The 25578-nt window shown below is 33.9% G+C and overlaps 1 protein-coding gene across 6 annotated transcripts in view; it reads left to right on the top strand.

Moving 5' to 3' along the window:
* DOCK7 (dedicator of cytokinesis 7) overlaps positions 1–25578 on the top strand; it is a 214156-nt gene that overhangs the window by 184471 nt on the left and 4107 nt on the right. For 2 of the 6 annotated variants that reach the window (XM_079929007.1, XM_079929010.1), the window contains 10 exons: positions 131–231; positions 1145–1337; positions 2719–2862; positions 5189–5320; positions 6879–6893; positions 15012–15137; positions 16698–16787; positions 16901–17137; positions 17492–17635; positions 18826–18932. In XM_079929007.1, the coding sequence (XP_079785133.1) occupies positions 131–231; positions 1145–1337; positions 2719–2862; positions 5189–5320; positions 6879–6893; positions 15012–15137; positions 16698–16787; positions 16901–17137; positions 17492–17635; positions 18826–18932 (1289 nt within the window). Of the gene's footprint in view, positions 1–130; positions 232–1144; positions 1338–2718; positions 2863–5188; positions 5321–6878; positions 6894–8646; positions 9090–15002; positions 15138–16697; positions 16788–16900; positions 17138–17491; positions 17636–18825; positions 18933–25578 lie in introns of those variants that run through there. The other 4 variants (XM_079929008.1, XM_079929011.1, XM_079929009.1 and 1 more) reach the window with 3 other exon arrangements.

Raw genomic sequence — 25578 nt, 5'->3', positions numbered from 1 at the left:
ACCCAGACTCTTTAGAACTATATCAAAATCATATTGTTTTGAAATCTTTAGATGCTTATCTGAAATATCTTCCAAATTAATTTAATGATTGTGAATGAATGGATGTTTTTCATACAATTCTCTGCTACAGGTCCAAGATTTGGTTTTCAATCTCCATATGATCCTTTCTGATACTGTTAAAATGAAGGAACACCAGGAGGATCCTGAAATGTTGATTGATCTAATGTACAGGTAACATTTGTTTGATTCACTTATACCTTGTATAATGGGGCTTAAATTAGTACGATACACAAAAAACATGAGATTAAAAAAAATACAAAACTTATTTGTCGTTTTCTAACGGTAATTGAAAAGTCAAAATGTGCTTTATCAGATCCCCTGTGTCACTTCTTCTTTTAAGAACTATGAATAATTGTTCGGTATATTTATTGATTATCAAAAACAAGAGGATTATTTAAAGTAATGACACATTTAACACCTTGGCATCCTGGGCCCTAGGTTTCCTAGGAAGGCCCAAGATCCATATTTTAAATGTAAAAGTTCTTTAGGAAGAAAATACAGTGTATTAACGTTTTACTACAATATTAATTTTGCTGATTTTAAATATGGTTTTGCCTATAGGATAATATTTATAGGGTATTTTGAGAATTTTGTAATTCCTGTTGTAACTTAAAAGATGTAAGTAAAACTTGACTTTTTCTTTGCCATATGACCTTCTCTTTTTACAGTTTTGGAGTTCCTTAAAGGCACAAATAAAACAAAAACAAATATGTTCTTTAAAATAAAAATGATACAGTGAAACAATCTTCTATAAATTTTTTTCCTTGAATAGAAAACTTGTTTATATTCCTATAATAAACATGTAAATTCCCACAGTTTTTCCCTTACTGATTGTTTCCTTAGTGTCCAGATTTTCATATAAAATGTCCTTTTTTTAGCCCCCCACTGCAAAAAACTGATATTACTGTTCCATTGGCCCACAGTTGTTTCTCTAAGCATACTCAAAGACATTTTCATACCACCCAAAAACTTGTCTTAATAGGTTGTGTTCAATAACAGAAACCTAAACACTGAAAAAGCAATTTGGACTCCCTTCTAGCTTGGGAAGCAAATGCTAATTGAGAAGAATTTCTGTTCTAATTAGAATTGCCAAGGGGTACCAGACCTCCCCAGACCTGCGGCTGACCTGGTTGCAGAACATGGCTGGCAAACACTCGGAACGCAGCAATCATGCTGAAGCTGCCCAGTGCCTCGTTCACTCAGCAGCACTTGTTGCTGAATATCTGAGCATGCTGGAGGACCGGAAATATCTTCCTGTGGGATGTGTAACATTTCAGGTAGGAATCTGCCAGGTTTACATTAAATCAAGGTATGTCCTTTTTTGGATTTAACTTTTCTCACTGGTGTTTAGATTCATTCAGCTTGTAAGGAAAGCATAAAGACTGAAGGTGATACTTCAGTAGATGAATTAACATTTCACTATTACTTTCATTAATACATTTTTAAAGTGTATTTCTCATTAATTCTCTGCCACATTTTCTTACCTCTGCATTATCAGTGCTGTGTATATTTATTCTCTTTGCCTATACTGCTGTGGACTTTGTAGCATCTATGAAATACATTCAAGATATTGAGAATCAGAATTCAGTGGAAACTCTTAATTGGCTTTTAATTAAAATACCAGGTAAACCAACATTCTCCATTCCCTGTATAAATATGCTAATATATGACTCAGAGATGATAGCTTATGCTCTAGTACGGTTACATCCCCCTTACCCACTAGTTGAATTCTTTGCTTACCAAGAGTTAGTTATGCTTTGCTTTTTTTAAAACCTATTAAAGCCAGGTTTGGGAAGTTACAAAATTTAATTAAATATTATGTTCTCTGATAAATCTAAATGCAATAAGAAAGTAAGTTATTGTTTCTCTGAAAACCAAGTTGAATGTTTTGCAAAGAGATCAGACAAATAAAGAAAGAATGGGGGAAGAGCTCCGAGAAGTCTAGGATAATTTGATAATCTTTTAAGTTCAAGTTCTTACTCTAAAGAAACCAAAACTGGAAATCTTAAATAAAGGTTGCATTGTGGGTATTTAGTCAAGAGAGATTACATGGAACTCTGATCTCGAGACCCATACACAAAGAAAAGACCTTAGATCTACTTCAGGAAATTGACAAATGAGTGTATATCTACTGTGAATATTTAGGTTCAAATCAAATATTTAAGGTATGTAGGTATCATTTCTTTTTTAGAAATAATGGCTGATCCCAATCTCATTGGGTAAGAGGGCTTTTAATATACCTGAGTTTTCTCATTAACTTGATGTATGTTAGGCAAGCCAAGGGACCATTTTTGTACCTTATTTTCCCTGAAAGAGAGTTTTAGCAAGATCAATTAAATTAAAAATAAAGATTGTTTAAGTCTCCATAGGTGTTCTGTGTGATATTATGATTTTCCTTAGCCCATGATTTTTCTTAATTTTCTTTCTTGCAACTTTTTATTAATGGAAAAGTTATCTAGCAGTGGTGTTACACTTTATTGTCATCTTCACAGTACAAAAAGTTTTTGGAGATTTGTCTTTTATCTTTGCATTGACTACCCTTTTTTTTTAAACTTAAGCTGGTAGCTATATTTCATCATCAATTACTTCTTCATATACATCTTTCATGTTAAGAAATTAATTCCATTTCACAAGCCTTAAACATTTTTTTCCTCCTAGAATATTTCATCTAATGTTTTAGAAGAATCTGCAGTCTCAGATGATGTGGTATCTCCAGATGAAGAAGGTATCTGCTCTGGAAAGTACTTTACTGAGTCAGGACTTGTGGGATTACTGGAACAAGCAGCTGCTTCTTTCTCTATGGTAGATGACTCTTATTCATTTCTTCCCACAATTACATACTTCTTAATTATTAGTGACATGTATATTTATGCTTTCTGCCTACAACTCTGCTTTTCCTTTATGGTAGTTTTCTCTAAATACCTTAAGAACCATCTAGTAACATATTTTCTTTCTAGATTCATCATTGCTTATTCCTTTTTAATAGTCTGTCACTTCCTCCAGTGTTTTTCATCTGCTTGTTTGTGAACCAACACTTAGTCTGTAAGAGATTTTTTTTTTCTTGCTTTACAAAACTTTACCACCAAACATTTTCTAAAACTTTAAAATTTAAAAAAACCCCAGCAAAACAGAAAGCCTGTGGTACTCAGGAAAATTATGGCCACTCATCCCATTGGTTGCATAGTGAGTTCTATTAGGTAGATATTGAAGTGGTATCAGGAGCTTTATGAACTACATCCTAGATCCCTTGTCTGATCTACCCTACCATGCTATAACTCTAATCCTTGTCCCTCCCCATCTGTATGTGAAGAATTAAAGCAGTCATGTGGATCTGAGATGGGATGTTTGTTGGAGAAGGAAAAAACAGCCAGCCAAATCCCTGCTTACTTTCTTGAACCATGGTGATTACGGTCACCTGCTTTCTGTGAGTTTTCTGCTGAGTGTTTAGTATCCCAGCACCAAGGTTTGGGAGACAGTGAGGTTCATGTTAAGGTAAAAGGGAAGCTTGAGGTAATATACAGTGTTTCCCACCTTCCCCATTGTACTATTATTAGGAATTGGTTATTGCTTCTCCTGGCCTTAACCCTCCCCAGAAATATATTGGTTATGGGTATAGATTTAGAAGGCATACAGTCAGAATTCAGATCCTGGCTCTGCTACCTTAGTAGTTAAATCACTTCAGGCACAAGTTACTCAACCTACCAGTGCCTCACTTTTCTTAACTGTTAAATGCATCTAATAATAGTACCTACTTCAAGGAATGTTATCAGGGTTAAATGAGTTAACCTATGTAAAGTGCTTATCACAGTGCCTGGCTCCAAGTAAGTTTTAATGTGTTTGCTATTATCATCTTCTCATCATTATTGGCATTTAGAAGCAATTCATTTAATAATGATTCTGAGACTCAAAGAACATTAGGCATTGGTCCACTTTAAAATTTCTTGTTTTTGAGGACCTTGATTGTCCTGATTCCTACCCCGGATCTCTGTTCCTTGAGTTTCAATTTAAGTGATCTGAACTAGCAGGGAAAAAAAGTTTTTTGGTATTAATGGAATATTTTAATAAATATACATTCTCTATGTATATGTGTTTAATTTTAATAATTCACAGCAGTGAATTTAGATTGGGGTACAGTGGCCTATATTACAGAAGCCTATATTTTGCAAGAGCATATAATTGTGAATTTCATTATTTTTCAATTAATCTATTTAATATTAAGTAAAATAATTACTGGGCATTTTAGTTACACTAAATATACTTTACTATTACAGCTACATGTTGCTTAAATATACTCTTGTGAACTGACTAGAAAATATGAGAACCATAGGTTTTCCCTGGGAAAATAATGTTTGCTGATGTGTGAGGCAGTGGGAACTCAGTGGCTCTTGGAAAATACCTCTCCTTTCCTTCACTACAGCCATGAATCCATTACTAAAGGCAAGAGAGTGGGTAGCAGTGTAAACACGTTTTGTCCCTTACTCTGATTATAACCAGAGCAACCCTTAGTCACCTACTGACCAACTATCCCCTACTTGAGTAAAATCTGGTGGTTCAGAACCTTCTTATATTTTGTTAAAAATCAGAGATTTTTCCATAGGAGAGTTCCAATAAGATTTCCTGTGCCAATTTAATATTTTGGAAAAGTTAATAATTTTAGTGTCCTAGGGGGCCACAGGTTATCTGATATTTGCGTATCTGTGACCAATGTAATAATTGGGTTTCTTTATTCCTCTGCTCAGAATTAGTTTCTGCAAAAGTTTACGTGCGTATATGAGGACACACACATACACACATTTATTTTAGTTAAGTAATTACTGGGTAGATAAAAGCAAAATGTCCAATTCAAATTATATAGAAATATAAATATGCATATATTATATGTGTGTATTTTAAATGCACAGACACAAACACACATGCATACATATCCATTCATCTATCTAGAAGAGATAATATTAAATTGTGCAAAATTATTTTATTAGGCCTTAATCAAATTAAAATTTAGTAATGTTTGTTTTTATGTCCTATTGGAAAACAGTAGTATTGTCTTAGTAGAAATATTGTGAGTTCATAAATTGTAATTCACTTTCTTATTGATGTAAAAGAAAGCAATATCTTATTATTCTTATAGGCTGGCATGTATGAAGCAGTTAACGAGGTTTACAAAGTACTTATTCCTATTCATGAAGCTAATCGGGATGCAAAGAAACTATCCACAATTCATGGTAAACTTCAAGAAGCATTCAGCAAAATTGTTCATCAGGTAATGATTGTACTTTCTAGCTTCAGTATAAATGGAGAAAACTGTCTACAAGCATTAGTGTTGCTTTGTACTAATGTCAAACTAGATGTCACGAAATGACCATTTTAATGAGGTTACAAATGAACAGTGTCAAAATGATGGTTCATGGCCAAAAGCAAGACTCATTAACAAAACTGAATTTACCTAAAGTAGATTATGATCATCATAACCTTTCCACATAGCTTCTCTTTTTTTCCTTCACTTTTTTTGAATTTTTACTGGTTGCTAAATTTGTTTTAAATTGTGAGTTATTTTCTGTTTCACAGTGTGGGTTATAGTTATGAATCTGATTTTTAAGTTGATTTCTATTCATTTGCTGCCAAAAAAGTTGTTATGTTTAACTTTTTATTAAATGATGTGAAAGTTTAATAAACTCCTAATATTTTTAATGATTTCAACTGAACTTTTAACTGTTTTTCCCATATATTTTTATTCAATCATCCTTTGACATATTTCTAATATGAAAATAATGTTTAGTGAAAATAATGAATAAATGGTTGTCATGTTTATTCAGTTATAATAGTATGACTTCAGTACTTGTTTATAGTTCATGGAATCCACATATTATCACTAAAATTAAAATTAAAATAAACTTGGTTTAGAAATGAAGTAGAGTACCAGCAGTTGATTTCCCTGAAGCTGAGTCACTGGCTCCATTGAAATGCTCTGAAGTATCCTGTCGAGGCTCCTCTTTCTCCACTTTTCTCTTCCCTTCCCTGTGCTACCCATGCTGTTGTCTGCTACTGCCATCATCAAAGAAGGAAGTGGAGTACTGGTTTTCCACTTTTTCGTTCGGTATTAGTCCTACTTTATTGTCTGTCAACTTGACTTCCTCTTTCTTGCCATGGACTAAGCTGTTCTGGATGAATTGATATAATCTGAAAAATTTTAAGTCTTAAATAGGGCCACTATACTGTTAAGCCAGAATTTTATTATTGTTTACTAAAATGTTGAAGTTGCAAAAGATCATTAGGATTCTTGATCACAACAGTTGGGTCTTTTTATAATCAGTTGTACATATACTGTTAAGGAAATCTCATCCCAGCTTCCAGACCTATAAATTGCAAATTACACATCAGGTCTGGAACATCTAGAGCTAGTAGCTTCCAAGAAACTTTCATCCATTTGTATCAAAGACATTTGAGTGAAATTTCAATGTCTATTCCAATTTACCTGCGATACTTCAGTGAAGTGCAGCTCACATTAGTTAGGGATCTAATTTAGACACAAATGAAACAAGTAGTTGGCTTTCTTTCCCCCAAATTTGTACTTTTCACTTATTAAAGTTTTAAAAGGTGAAATTTTAGCTTCTAGGTTTTGAACAAGGAATTTATAATATTATCACAGGTCTTAAGTGAAGGAATATGGTGTTTAAAGTACCCTGGTGTTTTCTATACGAAGAAGAATTTATGGTATATGGTACCTTACACTACTGAACTTCCTTTGGCTTTTTTTTGTTCTTTTTAAACAGTTTTTTTTTTTTTATGACTTTGCCCTTTTTTTACTTTTTATTATACAGAGTACTGGCTGGGAGGTAGGTAATGTTTTAGTTAGTTAAAGACACTAATAGATTGATTTGATCAGATTTCTTATGCCAATGCTTTGCCCACATGTGCTAGCTGTGGGCGTTCTGTTGCTGTCTGCTGTCAACTGAATTCATTAACCAAAGAAATTTTGTTAAAATACTGTAAGTTATGTTAAGAAATTTATTATTAAGAGGTTGTAGGCAGTGCATGGAAATCCATATGTTACACTAATGAGATTCTTTGGTAAATGAGCCACTTTGTCATCACTTAGTTTGTTTTTATCCTTTGAAGCATTTTCTTTCATCAACATTTACACACAAATTTCTTTTTTTAACCATATTGTTTCACCTCATTTTACAGAGGTCGATTTATATGTTATTGCTCAGAGGTGTAAATAAAAAATATTTCATCTGATCTAAGATGCCATCAATTGTAAGACATCCCATTATTTTCCATGCCTTTAAGAAACAAAGAAAAAAAATACCCTGTGTGTTAAACTACAACATCCTATCAGTTGAAAGATGAATGCCAACTACAGAGATACTAAAATATGGGCCAGAAATGTGCATCTTAGAATTGATGAAAGAATGTGTTAATTTGATCTTGAGTCACTTCACCTTGAGTATAAGCACTACTGAGGAAAGAAATTCACTTTTGTCATTTGAATTTTGTTGGAGGGAGGGATAAAGAGATTGAGACAACTGGAAATTTAATTTGACCTCATATTCTGACAATGTTTGATAATTAGTGTTCGATGAAGACTGTGTGTGCTTCCTTTTATGGAGTCGTTAGGCTCATGAAGTTATATATAAGTTAAGTCTTACCTGAAAAGTGCCAGGAAGAATTGATTGCCTTTGTTTTCAATCCTTCTGTAAAGGAAAGAATTCTATAAAATTTAAAATTCTACAAAATAATTTATTTTGATGAGGTATAAAACAAGGTATTAATAAACCAGGTTTATTTAAAGCTAAATATATCTGTAAAGTTTTCTGCTTTGCCTCTCACTTTGTAGTCAGGTTTATGTTGATTAAGCAGCTTAGGCTTTCTCTGTTTGGTTTTGCATTTCAATCCTTGTTTTGAGATCCAACTAGAAACCTTCAGAATAAATGTTACTATTGCATTCTCTTCCATTTCTGAATTAGTTGCCACCTTTCGTTTTTCTTCAGATGAAGCCAGTACAGTTACATCTACCTTAGTTCTCCAGATTAAATGTGTGTGACCTTATTAATACCTAGTACAGAACCTCTCATTTCTGTGGCTCAATTAAGACTTATGTAAAGAGACTTTACATGGTTATCTATGAGTGATAAAGTTCCTTATGGATTTCCTAACATGAAATGGAAGTAGGTGAAAAGTAGATAAAAGAAGATACATTGAAACCTCTGAGCAGTTTATTACTAGTCTGCTTGATGCTAAATCGACCCCTGAAAGGTATAATTTTCACTGGTTATGATATTAATATTCTGTCATCATGTTTATTGCATGGTAAAAGTCGCACAGACTTTATTTTCTTGTTTATATTCTTGTCACTACCTTTCACTGGACCTTTAGCTTTGTAGCTTCTAAAATTGTTGCACGTTTGTTTTTTGCTTTTCCCTTGTAAAACTTAAATGGATGCTTGCATTTTAAAAATATGTTTGCTACCATTTGCTGCTTATTTGTTTTGAAATTTCCCTAATTAAAATGCTTCTGTTTTCTCTTCTCTCTTGCCCCTGGTTGCTGACCCTACTCCCTACTTTTACTATTGTCTATTGTGGTAAGTTCCTATCTTGTGAATATTTTTCTTTTTGACTCTGGGAAAACTTCAGTAATTTCATTTTTTCTAAAAGCTACGTTTCCTAGCTAATTTCCTAGTATTCTCAAAGAACTCTCACTGGATTGAGATCCAATAAGGATAACTGATACACTGTAGAAAGGCTCTTTGAATTGATACTCCCTCCCTGACTTAGAGGAACGCTATCTGGGCTTATATATTAGCATTGTATTTCATTTTTTACCGTGCTCCTTGATTTGGTACAAATTATTTGAGTTGGCAAAGCTTTTTAGGGCTGTGTGTGTGGGTTTGTGTGTGTGTGTAAAAGATAACTCTAAAACTTGATATTTAGCAATTTGGTAAAGTATTTACCATCCAAAATAACAAATCATGAACCCTTCTTAAATCATGGTGATCTGCCAATTCCAATATCTTAATGACTGTTTAGTATTTACCTTTATTTTCTCTTCCCAAGCCCATTTATTTTTCTTAAAATAATAGGAAATAGAGCTTCCCTGGTGGCGCAGTGGTTGAGAGTCCGCCTGCCGATGCAGGGGACGCGGGTTCGTGCCCCTGTCCGGGATAGATCCCACATGCCGCGGAGCGGCTGGGCCCGTGAGCCATGGCTGCTGAGCCTGCGCGTCCGGAGCCTGTGCTCCGCAACGGGAGAGGCCACAACAGTGAGAGGCCCGCGTACCGCAAATAAATAAATAAATAAATAAATAATAATAATAATAGGAAATAAAGTATGTTTAATAATTTCTCTCTTATGATTGCATTTTAAAATTACTTTTAGAAAAAAGAGAAATATTGAATTTCTGTATGGAAACTTACAGCCATTTCATATTTTGTGTCTATATATTTTATTTTAAAAGATACATTTATCCATTTATCAAATAGTGAACAATTTGTATTCAGAAGTAGATTAAGGCAAGTTTATATTTTTCAGAACAGTCATTCCCCAACCATTGATAACATAGTCACATAATACTGTCTCCATTTTTTTTCCTTAAAAGATTACAACATATTTCACCATCCTAGGGGAAATATCACCACCCTAGTAGGCATATATTATAGTCTCCAGAAAGGCTTGAGAAGGTGGGCTTAGCTTTTTTAAAATTCTCTCTACTAAATCACTAAAGAAAAGTGGCGTACCCTAATTTATGAGATTGAAGCATGCAAAATAACTGGATCATAACTCTTGTTGTTGTATTTGATGTCCATCCAATATTTTGGTTTTTATATGCTGAGAAATACTAGCCATAGTTCTGGTGCAGTGGCTTCTGTTGAATTTTTATAAGCCTTAATCCACGCTAAAGCTGCGTGAGATAAATTAACTCATCCAAGCCAGTAAAAGAGCAGAATGAGAAACAGCAAATTTTAATAGGTGATTGGGGAGTGGGGGGCTGAAAGAAGGGCATGAAAAAAGTTCCAAGAGCATAGTCAAAACAAGTACTTTTACAACAAGTAGTTGAGTGGAAAAATGTGACACTCTAAAGAAGAAATTAGACCAGTGTAGGTATAAAACATCCATGACTGTTTACCTCAGGAAAGGTGAAGAGATGAAGTTAGATATGAAAAATGTTAAGGAATTTAGGGAAAGTGAGAAGAGCTTCTCTGTGAGGAGGTACTTTCTGATAGTTGGTGACTCCCTAATAATTGGTATAGACCCATGACTGAGCAACTGATGATGCTGTACCACTGGTTAGGTTTGCCCTTTATGTTACTTTTGATGAGAAAAAGATACAGACAGCAAACATTTACTTTTTAGATGATACTGGACATGATTTGTTTTTTTCTGGACTAGAACATATAATGGTTAAAATTGAACTTTTGATAAGAAATGCAGTAGGATATATCAGAAGCATATATCTGGTAGGTAAACCACCAACCTAAATTTCATACTGCAGTTTACAGGAAGGAGATGCAAACATGCAGTAACAATTACAGTAGAGGACAGTGTTGTAATATAGAGGAAGACAAAATACAGGGAGGGAGATACCCAGTAATTCTCAAACAGTTACTCAAGGAAATTCTCAAAAGTTCTCAAGGAAAGCATCAGAGAAGCAAAAGATGGTTCAGAGATCATACTTACGTTCTAGTGTCTGTATACCAGTACATAGAATATGGGGATTAAATAGCTTAAATAAGAGCTTGGACTCAGGTGTCAGATATATTGGGATTTAACTCTCAGCTCTGCCGCTGACTAGCAGTGTGACCTTGGGCAAGTTACTTTTCCTCATCTATAAAAAGAGGGTAAAAAAAATGGTATCTCGTAGTCGTGGTAAGAATTGACATAACTCATGTAAAGTGGATAACCAGTGTCTAGCACATAGTAAGTACTTTAAAAATGTTGGAGATTATTATTTTTATTGTTGTTATATCATCGTCATCATTATTATCATTACTGTTACTTGAAATCTTAACACAATTTAGCTGTGAAATCTAAGAGGTGTTATGTTCCCTGGTCGAGATCTGTGATTAAATAAACTGATAAAAGTATATGTTCTTAAGAAGAATAAATCTAATAGAAGAGAAGGAGATTACCACTGTGTGAAATACTGGTATGCCTATCTGGCAATCAGTTAACTTGAAGGAGGTGTTAGCAAGTCCAAGCTCTCTCTGCTTGCCACACAACAGGCCAGTAAATCGGGAGACGAGGTGTTGAGGCAAGGAATAGCGACTTTATTTGGAAAGCCGGCAGACGGAGAAGATGGTGGACCTGTGTCCCCAAAAACCATCTTATCAGGGTCTGGATGCCAGTTTTTTTATAGAACAGAGATGGGGAGGAGGTGATGAAGTAAAGTGAAAAGGCCATTAGTTTTGCAAAATATCTCCTGGCTTAGCCAGCATCAGGGAGGGCATGTGTTAATTTCTTCTTTTCTGCAGCCATTCACAGGTGGGCAGGGTCAGATTGTCTCCCTGTGAACTGAACAGAGGCACTTCAGTTTAACATTCATGCAGAGGGTCAGGGTTCCTTGAGGCAGGCCATTATGTATGATTATAATAACAAGAGCAACAAAAAGCAAAGGTTAAAGTAAAAGATCCAACATGGAGTCAGAAGCATAATGGAAAGCTGTGGGTGAAGATGAAAGAAGTTTTAGAAGTGATGTCATTGTGGAAATATACAACTAGCCCAACTGAATGTTTCCTGCTAAATAAAGATAAAACTAGAAAAGCCTTAAGATAATTTGTCATAAGCAATTTCACCCACTAGAGACATGGATAGATGCGTAGAAGGATTTCCTTGTCTGGGGCATAGTTTCATCAAATACAAGAAGGTGGACCCAGTAAGTAGAACTGCTAAGGAAGAACAAATTGGAGTGTGGGAATGATGGGAAGTTCAGAAAGAATTCATGACATTAAAGGAAGGTAATGCTAGAAAAATATAGGCTAGATTGTAGGAAAGTGTACTTTTTTTTAATTCAAAGGAAAAATGGGTATCATCCTGTGGTCCAAAACTCTGAAGAGGAAATAAGATGAAGTGATGTTTTTCTTGAAGGTACAGCTATATGATTAGTCTTTCATGAACATGATAGAGTCAATGGTTTTACACTAGAGAACTCTTTGTAAGTTGAAAATAAATTTAATCACTGTTCTCTCCTCCACGTCACTACACACACATTCATTTTCAATTCCAGTAACTCCTCTCTGATCTTATCTCTGCTGATCTTCTTCCTCTTGCACACTTTGCTTCAGCCACTCTGGCCACCTTCCTATTCTTCAAACACATGAGGTAGGCTCCTGTCCTAGGACCTTTGCACGGGCTCTTTCCTCTGCCTGGAATGCACTTCCCCCAGAAGATCCACATGAATAACTCTCACACCTCCTTCACATCTTTGCTCAGATGTCACCTTTTTGTGACACCTGCCCTGACCACTCTGTTTTGTTCACTGATTTATCACCAATGTCTAGAACAGTTTGCTGACACATAGTAGGCATTCAGTAAATATAGGAATGGATGAATGGTTTCCCTCACATACATTCTGTTTAATGACTTTTTTTCCTTTCCTTCCCTCCCATATCCACTTAGCCATTCTTTTAAGTTGTAGAATCCTGCCTGTGTGTCACCTCTTTTGTGACCTGGCTCTAACAAGATTTATCTTTCCTTTCTCAATACACTTTATTATAGCATATAACCCTTTGTATTGTAATTATTTGAATACATTTTTTACTCTCTTGGGGAGGTCTTATTTATTTTTATTTTCCTGTTCCTGAGGATGAACAGTGGCTAACTCATTATAAGCACTCAATAATTTTTTTTCCTGAACTGAATGTCAGTATGAGAAAGTAAATAAAAAGAGTTTAAAATGGCTGCTGAGTAACTAGTTCAGTTTTAAGTTGCATTAATAAAATTTAAGTCGACATCCAGGGAGGCAGTGAGCCCACTGATCTCTACACTGATCAGATCACATCAGCAATATTGTGTTTATTTTTGGGATACCACACTTTAAAAGGTGGCATTGAAAAACTAATAAAATGAAAACAGCATAGTAATTCCTATCATATGAAGATGATTGAGAACTGGAAAGTCTAAGGGAAACAAGTTCTGATAGCAGTCTTCAAATATTTAAATGATCATAATATTGAAGATTTAGAATAGGGTTTAAAATTGGAACACTCTGAGGAGAATACAGCCAGAATAACAAATTTTAATATTTGTGATTTTAAAAAAATAAATAAATATGTACATTTATGGCATTTTGGGGAAAAACAATCACAAATTGTTAATTTTCTCAAATGCCTTTTTTATTTTCCAGGTGGTGGGGTCTTCATTTCTTGATTATATCAGAATTTGCTATTATTATATTGTTCCATTGGCTTATTGATGGTTTTAATCAAAATTTTGATTGAATACATTTCAATCAAATTCAATGAATACATTGAATCTCTAGAGAGATTTCATTTGCTATAGAAATCAGTTAATTTTTATGTCTGTTAAATTTTGAAGCGACTGAAAAATTTTTTATTAGCAGCCTCAAGTTTCTTTAGCTCAAAGACATTTTTATTTAAAACTGTATTTCTTCTGGACAAAAATGTGGCGATATGGGGGCTTCCCTGGTGGCGCAGTGGTTGAGAGTCCGCCTGCCGATGCAGGGGACGCGGGTTCGTGCCCCGGTCCGGGAAGATCCCACATGCCGCGGAGCGGCTGGACCTGTGAGCCATGGCCGCTGAGCCTGCGCGTCCGGAGCCTGTGTTCCGCAGCGGGAGAGGCCGCGACAGTGAGAGGCCCGCGTACCGCAAAAAAAAAAAAAAAAGTGGAGATATTTTTAGTCACTGTATTTTTTTTATTATTATTATTATAAGGCTGGAAAATTGAGGATCAGAATTTTCCATTTTGCTTCATTATCTGTTTCATTTGTAACTTATTTTACATACCCTTTTGCCTTTGCAATAAGTCAGTATAGGAAAAATAAGTATCAAACTTACTAGGCTTAAAGAGAATTCAGAGGTATATAAACACTCACGTATGGCTGTGTATATGGGCGCTACCCCAAAATCCTTCTGAAACATCTTTGTATCTAAATTGTAAGAATTGCATAGAAAGCTTCCAAGTATTTTATCTTTATTGAGGGAATTTGTTTTCAAATGTGCTGTGTAAGAGTTCAGGTGACCTTAGTGTACATTGTACTTGGGATGAATGTGTGGTTAATGTATGCAGTGGGTGGTTTGGGGACTTTAGAAAACCAACTCTTCTCAAATTTTTTTTCTTTTTATCTTTCATTTATACATTTTTTCCTTTCTATTCCATTTTTAGTTACTCTTCCACATATCAGTATTTTTATCAGCAGAGGGATACTAATTGTAAATATTTTGCTTCAGTGCTTCTCGATGGTCGTGACATTTACTGACCGTCTGCTCTGTGCCAGGTGCTATACTTGGCTCCTAACTTTTACGATCTCATTTAATATATGTAAAGAGATAATATAAAGGCTAATGGAAACTAAAAATATTAGTGTTGTTTTTAAATTTAACTTTAGTATGCTCTAATTTCAGGATAATTAGAACAGTTTGTTTTATACCAAGCAACTTTTCTTGCAATAAGGAAAATGAGTTAATTTATCTCAATTGTATGGACATAAAAAAAAAATAGACCTATGTGAGGACATCACTTGGTACAGTCCCTGAAAAACATATGCCATATATGATTCGGTAAAAGCCCTAATGGCACAATGTTATTTGTTAGAAATAATGAAAAAAAGAAAATTACTTTATTTTAGTTTCATTTGAAAAATAATAAAATACTGTAGTTTTGAATTAAAACTTTCGCAATGTGTTGAGAATTTTGTACCATAGCAATCGAAACAAAATGTGTAAAACAAAAAGACTTTGTATTAAAGTTTCTTTATTTTCCTACACCTAGGATGGTAAGCGGATGTTTGGCACCTATTTTCGTGTTGGTTTTTATGGAACCAAGTTCGGGGATTTGGATGAACAGGAATTTGTTTACAAGGAGCCTGCAATAACCAAACTTGCAGAGATATCTCACAGATTGGAGGTGAATGCTGTGGTGGTTCACAAAGTGTCATCTTTAATTTGTATTTTCTGTGGTGAATAGACTTTCAGATCCAGATCTAATCATTTAATAAGCCAGATCCTGCCAAATAAACTACTCCTTTAGAATTAGGATTTTTGATAGGTACAGTAATAGTCTTTTTCAAATCTTTTATGGCAACAGTAAAATAATATTAACTTGATTTTTTTGAGGGTCTATTTTCACACATATTTTAGAAATCCTATATCTTTCAGAATTACTGTGATTTGTGGAGAAATGTATAGTATTATCCACATTTTGAAAAAGGTATAAGGTATTAATGGAACTAGAATTAGAACCCCAAGGTATTTCTGACCCAAGTACATTATCTTTTTGGCATAACTGATACCCAGTGAGATAATCTTTAGAACTTAAAAGCTTGAAATTATACTTTAAAAACACTGCTTAGAATCCCTTAACCTTTATGCAGCTACTTAATTTTCACAATAAATAATTAATTTTAATGTTTATGAAACTAACCAATCTTTTCTGCTATAGTTCTCCTTTCCAACTTTTCTCTGTTCTTGGTTCTCCAAGTGTGGTCCATGGACAGAATCTTTACTGACATCACCTGGGAGGTTGTTTGAACTGCAGAATCTCAGACCTTACCCCAGACCATCTGAATCAAAATCTGCATTTTAACAAGATCCCCAGATTATTTGTATAGACATAAGAGTTTGAGAGGTAGTGCTCTAGGCTAGTTTTTATTCTCAGCTGATGTTAATTTCTCAATATTGTATTCTTATTGGTGATTTCACAGGACTCAACTTCCATAAATTGGTTTAAGCTGGACTTTTTGTTTTTCAAGAGCCTATTAAGTAAGTCTTGGGAAATATTGAGACAGTATTTCCCAAACTTACTCAGTCATAAAAATTATCTTAGAGGGAGGAGTGGCTGTTCTCCTTTGAGGATTGAGATTTAATTTTTCCTTTTGAATAGCTCCATCCCTTGCCCATGCTCCTACTCAGTGTCATATGGAAAAGTCAGTACATTCTTGACCCAGGGTTACCTTTTCAAAATCTGAAATTTTACAAAACTTCAACAAGTCAATGCTTTTATTTGAATATTCTGGAACATTACATTAATAATTCAGAAAAATGAATGGTTGCTCATTGACTGCAAGAAATTAGGCTACATCAAACTCAATAAAAGTTAATATCCTATACATCAAGTATAATGAATTTCTTTTGTCTCTGCTTTCTATTATTCCCTTTTTGTTTTTTTTTTGAGGACCTCTTGTGGAATCCTGTATTTTCAGTGGTGAATTTTTTTTTTTTTGTATTTTGTGTTATTTAAAATGAGTAAATGGGAATAATATCAAATAAGTATGGACTAAGGCCATGCTAATTTGATAGACTAAATTTAACTTTTGTGAATGCAAATAATTATTATTTTGTAATTATTGACATGGTTGTACAAGAACTTACTAAATGGCCTGATTTTGCTCAGGAGTCTCCCTCAGAGACCTCCTCTGTTTTCTACTACTGTTAACTTCATGTGAAAGATTTCTTTTTCTTATTTTAGGGATTTTATGGAGAAAGATTTGGAGAGGATGTGGTTGAAGTAATCAAGGATTCTAATCCTGTAGACAAGTGTAAATTAGATCCTAACAAGGTATGGTTGATTAGACTGTAATGACACATAGGTATATCTTTGAGACTGATTTTTTTGGGGAAAGACTGAATGATGATTTCACAATGAAAATGAAGAACTTTTTCCTTTCCCAGGCATATATTCAGATTACCTACGTGGAGCCATACTTTGACACATATGAGATGAAGGACAGAATCACATATTTTGACAAAAATTATAATCTTCGTCGTTTCATGTACTGTACACCCTTCACTTTAGATGGTCGTGCCCATGGGGAACTTCATGAACAATTCAAACGGAAGACCATTCTGACTACTTCTCATGCCTTTCCTTATATTAAGACAAGGGTTAATGTCACTCACAAAGAGGAGGTAGGTCTCCAAATAGGGAAATAGAAATAGTGGAGCAAATACATTGGAGCCATGTGAAAACAATGTGGATATAGCATTGTGTATCATTCCTCACGTGGTAACATACTAGAACTTTACCCATTTTTAAGTCATTAATTTTCAGCTTCTTTTCTAAGTCCCTAATTCACCCTTCGCTTATGCTTTAAAAGGTTGATTTTTTAATTTTTTATTTAGTGATCCAAATTTTGGAATTTTATTATTAGATAATAGTTTACAATTGGTCACCACTTTTTTCTTATTTTAATTGATTGTGTATAAAGCTCACTAAATATTTTTCAATCAATACATTGACCTAATAGATGTTATTTGACCCAGATCATCTTAACACCAATTGAAGTTGCTATTGAAGACATGCAGAAAAAAACGCAGGAGTTGGCATTTGCCACACATCAGGATCCAGCAGACCCCAAAATGCTTCAGATGGTACTCCAGGGATCTGTAGGCACAACAGTGAATCAGGTTGGAGCATTTGCTAATACTGTGCAATTTAAGTTATAAATGGAATTTTGAATGATTTCATTATTATATTTTACAGAGATCACAAATAAGTGTCAAAGCAAGTGAAAATATGTTAGAAGTAGTTGCAAAAGTTAAACTGAAAAACAAAATTTTTAGTATAATCTCAGTTATTAAAAAATTTTCACACCTGCCTTTTAAACTGCCTGTTTTTCTAACTATCTGTTCTGAAACATTCTATTAAGAAGGGATAGATTTCACTCAAAATGGCCTTTCCTTTAAAAGCTTGTACTGAAAGAATGTGATCTAAAAAGAAGGGCTCATTTTCAGAGCTACATGTTCCATGCATGTGTGTGTATCTACTCTCTTAGATACTCCTTGATGTTATCTTCTCCAGGTCTCCTTCACAGTGAGCTGAGAATAGTAAATAAGTAATGTGAAATCATTTTGAAAATTTGAATAATGTACATACACAAGATATTGTTGTTTTGTCATATGCAGATTAGAAGCCATCCCCATTATCTCCTTGTAATGGGTTCATTCAGCTTTTTTTGCTGATGATTAGTGAGTAGTCCAAGGTAAGGGAAAATCCAAAAAAGCTTCAAGTAAGATTTCATGTAATATATCTTACCTTTTTTTGGGTTAAAGAAATGAAGCCAAAAAATGCCCTACCAAAACTGGAATGAAGATTTTAAGACCTTTACCTCCTAAAAGTATACGTGATTTGGAGGTTTTACTTCCAAATGACGTAACTTACAAAAGATCACCTTTAATTCGCAGTATTAGGAACACATTTGGAATGCTGAGGGAAGCTGTTTTAGTAAAATCAAGTGTCTAATAATCAGTGGACTCACAACTGATTGTCACTAGCCTGACAACTTTTATATCTAGGATAAATTAAAGAATATAAAAAATATAAGGCAGAATACATTAATGAATACAAGAGTCAGTCCTCTAGCTCCTACTCTTTTTCTTTGAAAAATGAACTAATAAGTTAATTGCTGTGGGCAAGAATATAGATTTGACATTAGGAAAAACTAAAAATGTATTGTCAGAATCCATCTCTGAAAAGTTTTAATATAGGCATAGACATATATGTATCAAGCTTAGTGCTAAGAAAAATGGTTTTGGCAAATTCTATCTCTGTGAATATATAAAAAACAAAAACACACTTTTATTTTCTTATTTTACAGGGGCCTTTGGAAGTTGCCCAGGTTTTCCTGTCTGAAATACCCAGTGACCCAAAGCTCTTCAGACATCATAATAAATTGCGACTCTGCTTCAAAGATTTTACTAAAAGGTATTCAAGGTTTCCTACATAAAGATATTCAAATTGAGACTGTCCAATACACAGTTTGATGTGAGAGTCTTCAGGGACTATTGAAAAGAGAAACTATAGGAAAATGGTTCACAATGAGAGGTTGTCTGTGTATAACTTACTATGCCTTATGTATGTATATCCCTGCCCCCCAATACTGTGTATAATGCCATGTTTTAAATTTTAAAGATTAGAAAAGCCTAGACTCAGGAAATTTTTTCAACTTGAAACTATTATTAGTTTAACATTTAACTTGAAAGCTGTTATTTATTGTGAACATTCAATGTGAGAGTTTCTGTTTCCTTTCCCTCAGAAAATATACAAGCAGCAAACTTGGAAGCAAAAAATTTACGTTCAGATCTTATCCTTATCATTTTATGTCTCTTTTCCAGGTCACTTAATCATTATGATCCTCAGTTTTCTAATGTATGAAGTAAGGATAATAATATTTACCTCATACAGGGAGGTTGTGCAAATTAGGTGAAATAATCCATGGTGTCAGGGTCCCCAAGAACACCCCCAGTTTTGATGATTTGCTAGGAGGACTCACAGGACTCAGCATGTAGTTGTAGACCTGGTTATGATTTGTTACAGTAAAAGAGTGCAAAGTAAGATCAGCAAAGGGAAAAGGCACAGGGGGTGAAGTCTAGAGGAAACCAGGTATAGGCTTCAAAGGGTCCTCTCCCAGTGCAGCCACATAGGAGGTGCTAATTGTTCCAGCAAAGAGTTGTGGCAGCATATGTGAAATGTTGTTTACCGGGGAAGGTCAGTAGAGACTCAAGTGCCAACCAGTATTTTTATTGGAGGCTGGTCATGTAAGCACCTTTTCCCTGACAGGTACCAAAATTCCAGACTCCCAAAAGGAAAGCAGGTATTTAGCAGAAACTATAGTGTTTGTATAAATAGTTCAGGCACAGTGAGCCACTCTTATCTTCTGGGTATGATAGGAACCCTTCCCAAATCCAAATTCCCAGACAGTAACCAAGGGCCAGCCTTCAAATAGGACCTAAGGATAGCAGGCTCAGGCCTGCTGTTAACTCTTTTCTTCACAAATAATACTTGGCATGTAATAAATAGGTATTCAGTAAATACTAAATTTTGGAACAATAGGGGAAAATAGTCATCAACTTGATACTGATTCCTGCTTTACTAACACTATGAGCACAAAAGAGGGAATGATAATTTACTTGATGATGTCAGGGAAGATTTCACACAGGAATTAACATTATATATGGACCCTGAAGGATGAATATTAGTTTTTCAGGCAGAAAAGAGGGGGAAGGGTATACTAAAAACAAACAAAAAAACCAGCATGAGCAAAGTTCAGAATCTGTTCTGAGAAAGATGAATAGTTTAGTGAAGCTGGAACTGTGCAATCTATGAAAACAAGTAGTCAAACACTGGGAAAGTAGGTTGTAAGGCCCTTGTGTACCATTAAGTAAATGACATGTCACTTAACAAAGCAGCATCAGAACCATAGTCAGAATCCAGTCTTTGACTCCCTATTATGGTTTCTCTTATCAAATTATGAACTATGGTTTCAAATCATAGTTTGAAACCTTATCAAATGATTATCAAATCATTCATTGAAAGGGTTTATTGGGGTAGACAGAATTTTACTTTATATCAGTTTTGTCGTCAGGAAAATATGAGGCATGCTAACTTGTTCAAGTCTCTTGAGACAGTATTTTCCTTATTCTCACTGCAATAGCTGTCATGAATTTCTGTCAGTTTCTCCTGCGTGAACATGGTAAATGTCTTTTAAAAACTTCAGATAGGGCTTCCCTGGTGGCGCAGTGGTTGAGGGTCCGCCTGCCGATGCAGGGGACACGGGTTCGTGCCCCGGTCCGGGAGGATCCCACATGCTGCGGAGCGGCTGGGCCCGTGAGCCATGGCCGCTGAGCCTGCGCTCCGCAGCGGGAGAGGCCACAACAGTGAGAGGCCTGCATAACGCAAAAAAAAAAAAAAAAAAACTTCAGATAGCTTCATTGGAAGTCTGGGATTTTATAATCTGATTATTGAGCTAGACAACCTTATAGGTTTGGTTATAGGATACATAGCTCCTAATGTATGGTATAGATGAGCTGCCATAGTAAAAGAAAGAAAGCTGCTTTGTACTTGTAGAATTGACTGACTTCTATTGGGACTGACATATACACACTACTGTATATAAAACAGATAACTAATGAGGACCTACTGTATAGCACAAAGAACTCTACTCAATACTCTGTAATGGCCTATATGGGAAAAGAATCTAAAAAAGAGTTGATATATGTATATGAATAACTGATTCCCTTTGCTGTACACATGAAACTAACACAACATTGTAAATCAACTATACTCCAATAAAAATTTTTTAAAAATTGATTTCTAACATTAATTTTATTATTTGGGAGGTTTCAAATAAGAACCAAAATATCCCTGCTGTGCTTGTGAGCCAGATGATCTTGAAACAATACATACTTCTTTAGGTCATAGACATTTAACAATAGATGCTTATTTTCTTGCTATTATTTTGGAATTTTTACCATGACTACGATTCTAAAACAAATGTCCTCCTCTTTGTGTATATTTAGTATAGGGTAATGAAGTCCTGTAGTCTGCAGGTCTTCTTAAGGGTTACCACAGAGAAGGTTTTCTCCTTTTAAATTACAAAAAGGAAAAAAACAAAACAAACTACATGATATAAACCTTACAAGCCATAGCCAATACTGCCTTTTTAATTTTTGTGTGTATATATTTTTATGCCAATATGCATATATATTTTACCATAGTTCAGTTATAATATACATATTATCTTAAATTCTTATTTTTCAATTAAAGTTAAAACTGTTATTCTAATAGTTATATTATCTCATCAAATGTCTGAATTTATGTTGAATTTAAGTGTGGTATAGTTAACAAATGTATCGTTTTTCTTTTGTTGAATTAAAATATTAAGCATGAGATGACTGAGCCAAAGTACATAAACATTTTTATTGGCCCCTCATATGTAGTCTATTCCAAAAAGGTTCTAAATATTAACAGTGCCAAGAATGCAAGTGTACTAGTCACAGTACACCTTACTTTAAGTAATGCCATTTAAATAGGGTGTCTCTTGTTAATCAGTTTAAATGGTACTTCAGTTTGCATTCCTTTATTCCTAAAAACAATAAACACTTTTTCTTGTATTTACTCTTTATATTTTGGGGCTTAGCATTTAAAACTTGTTTTCATTAAATCTTGAGTAGATTCAAAATAGTATTTATAACATTTGCTATTAAAGAATAGGGAGAAAAAAGTCATGTACCTGCCACCCAGCTTTTAAGAAATAGAGCATTATCATTGCTTTGAGATCCCTCCTCACATGCCCTTTTCTGATATTATCACCCTCCCTTCCTTCAGAGGTAACCACTACATGAATTTCATATTTGTCATTTTCCTTATTGTTTTCATAGTTTTATCATAAATGAATATATCCCTATTACACTATTTAGTTTTGCATGTTTTTTTAACTTTTATAAATGGAGTGTACATATTCTTCTGTGACTTGCTATTTTTAATGTTTGTGAGATATTGCTGTAATAAATGTTGCTTTATTTATTTTATATGTTTCATTGAATGGATGTGCCATGATTTATTCATTCTTCTGTGGATGGACATCTTGGCTGTCTCCTGATTTTTGTTTTTTGTTGTTTTTTAGTTACAAAGAATACTATTCAAATATTTCTTTACCTACTTCTGGAGGTACAAGAGATAGCCTAGGGCTTATATACCTAAGAGTAGTGTTGTTGGTTCATAGGTTCTACTTCAACCAGATAATGTCACATCTTTTTCCAAAGTGTGAAGCCAGATTTACATTCTCACCAGTAGTGTTTGAGAGAGTTCTTATTGCTATGTAACCTCACTAATATTTGATATTGTCTGACAGTTTTTTACCAATCTTGTGGGTGTGAAATGATTATGTGATTATGGATTAAATTTGCATTTCCCTGATTACCAGTGAGGTTGGACATCTTGTCATGTGCAAGATGTAAAGTTGTATGTTCAAGTTATTTTTTTTTTGTTTTTTTTTTTGCCATTTCCTATTGGATTCTTTTCCTTACAGATTTCTAAGAGTATTTACATATTCTTGGATATGTAATGCTTTATCATTTGTAAATATCATAGACACCTTCTCTGAATTTGGGGCTTAGCACCTTTTTTTTAATAAACAGAAGTTGTTAACTTTAATATAGTTAAATGATTCAGTCTTTTCTGTTATGACTATTGCTTCTTGTGTCTTAAGAAATTTTTTACCTGAGGTCAGAGTAACATTCTATGTTGACTTCTAAAAAGTCAATATAATGGTATCTCTAAAATTCAATATAGCCTAAACAAAAGGGCAAGAAGGCAAAAAGGCCTTTTTACTTTTTAAAAAAATCTGCTTAAATTTGATTTTTGTATATGGTTCAAGGAAGGGATCAGTTTGACTTTTGTCTGTACTGGTAACTGACTATGATGTAAGATAGGGGTCAGATTTCTGTTCCCATATGGATGTGCAGTTGACCCAGCACCACTTATTTCAAAAATTACCCTTTCTCCACTGCTTTGCACTATTACACATCAAGTGCTCACTTTGTGTGCATCTGTTTCTAGGATCTTTGTTTTCTTCCACTGTTTACTTATCTCTCCTTGAACTAATATTATGGTGTTTTAATTACTGCAGCTTTATAATAAACTTCCATATATGATAGAGCAGTTCCTCTCATTTTGTTCAAGGACTACTTTTGGCCCTTTTCCTTTTGATATAAATTTCAAATTTTAGAATCAATATATCTCTCCCTCTACCCCACCCCAAATAATAACCTGAATCTGAATCTATAGATCAACTGGAAGAGAACTGACTCTTCCAGTCCATAAATACGGTATACTTCTCCGTTTACTTAGATCTTTTGAATGTTTTTTTTTTTAATTTTTTTGTAGAGGCCTTACGTATCTTTTGACTTATTCTTTGGTATTTAATATTTTTATACTTTTGTTAATGGTATCTTTTAAAATTATATTTTCTGTTTGCTGGCATACAGAAATGTAGTTGAATTTTATATGCTTTACATGAGAATACTGCCAAATTCACTTGTTAATTCTAATAATTTGTCTGTAGAATCTCTTTCTTACAGTAATGTTTAGGACCTCCATTACTGTGTTGAATGGGGATAGTGATAGAGGACATCATTTTCTTGTTTCTGATCTAAAAGAAATTTTTTCGTCATTGAGTATAATGTTTTCTTCATGTTTTTGTAGATATTTTTAATTAGGTGAAACAAGTTCCTACCTGTTTGTAGTTATGCTAAAAGTTTATCATGACAAATTTTAAAATTTTATCAGGTGGGTTGTATGTGGGGAGTAGGGATGTAATATGGTGTTAGAACAGTTTCATAGTATTTTGTTTGGGAGTTTTGCAACTGTTTTCATGGGTGAGATTGAATTACAAGTATTTTCTTATAGCCCCCATTAGGTTTTGGTATCCCAACCTTGAAAAATGAGTTTGAAACTCTTCTCAGGAATAGTTTTTTTTTCCCCCTATACCCTGGAATAGTTTATATACTCTGGAATAGTTGTGTTACAAAGGAATTATCTGTCCTTAGAATGTTTAGTAGAATTTGCATGTTTATGTTTTCTTTGTGGGTAGATTTGTGATTTGACTGATTTGATGGTTTTAGCATTATTCATATTTTTGTTTAATAAATTTTATTCATATTTGTTGCTTAATGTTTTTGGTAATTGATGTAGAAAAGTAGAATTTCATATTTATTTGCATTAAATTGTACATAATATCCTCTGTGCCTTTATAAACTTATGCTGTATTTGAATTTATGTCCCATTTTTTATTTCTAGAAGAGGATACTTGGCCTTTTCTCATTTATTCTTGCCAGAGCTTAGTCTATTTTTTTAGATTTTTCTGACAACCAACTTTTGCATTTTTTAGTATAGAGCTATCATACTTTAAAATTTTATTCCCTTCCTTATACTTTGAGTTTATTCTGTTCTTTTTAAGTTGCTTGTTAGCTCTTCAGTTTTAGTCTTCTTTCCTTAATATAAGCATTTAAGGCTATATGTTTTCCTCTAAGTATCACTCTAGCTGCATTCTACAAGTATTGATATGTATACTTTTTTTAAAACACACTTTTTCCATTTATCTATTGGAGTCCAGATATTTTTTCTTAAATATCTGAATAAGTTGGATAAAAGATATTATCAGATCTATTCAGTTGTTAAGAAACATTTATTTGAATAAAGGCACACCACTGTACGAGATGCCATTGTTGCTACATAAATGAGTACGGTTACATCCCTTAAAGAACTTTTAGTCTAGTGGTGATATGTGGGGGAAAAAAGGGTGTCAGATTTAATATTAAAGTATATATAATTTTCAACTGTGAAAACTGGAAGCGGATGTTAGATTTTAAAGAAACTCTGTTGATCATCTGTTCCCTGCTTTAAACCTAATTGCAAGAGAGGATGTTTTACATACAACCGAAAAACTCAATGTCCTTGTCATGGTGAATATATATATATATATATATATATATATATATATATATATATATATATATATATATATATATATGTATATATATGCCTGCCCTGAAAGTATGCCACAAGAACT

This window comes from Stenella coeruleoalba, assembly GCF_951394435.1.
Source record: "Stenella coeruleoalba genome assembly, chromosome: 1".
Classification (NCBI taxonomy): Eukaryota; Metazoa; Chordata; class Mammalia; order Artiodactyla; family Delphinidae; genus Stenella; species Stenella coeruleoalba.
The sequence above is the reverse complement of the archived record's forward strand: the minus strand, read 5'-3'. Positions and strand labels throughout refer to the sequence as shown.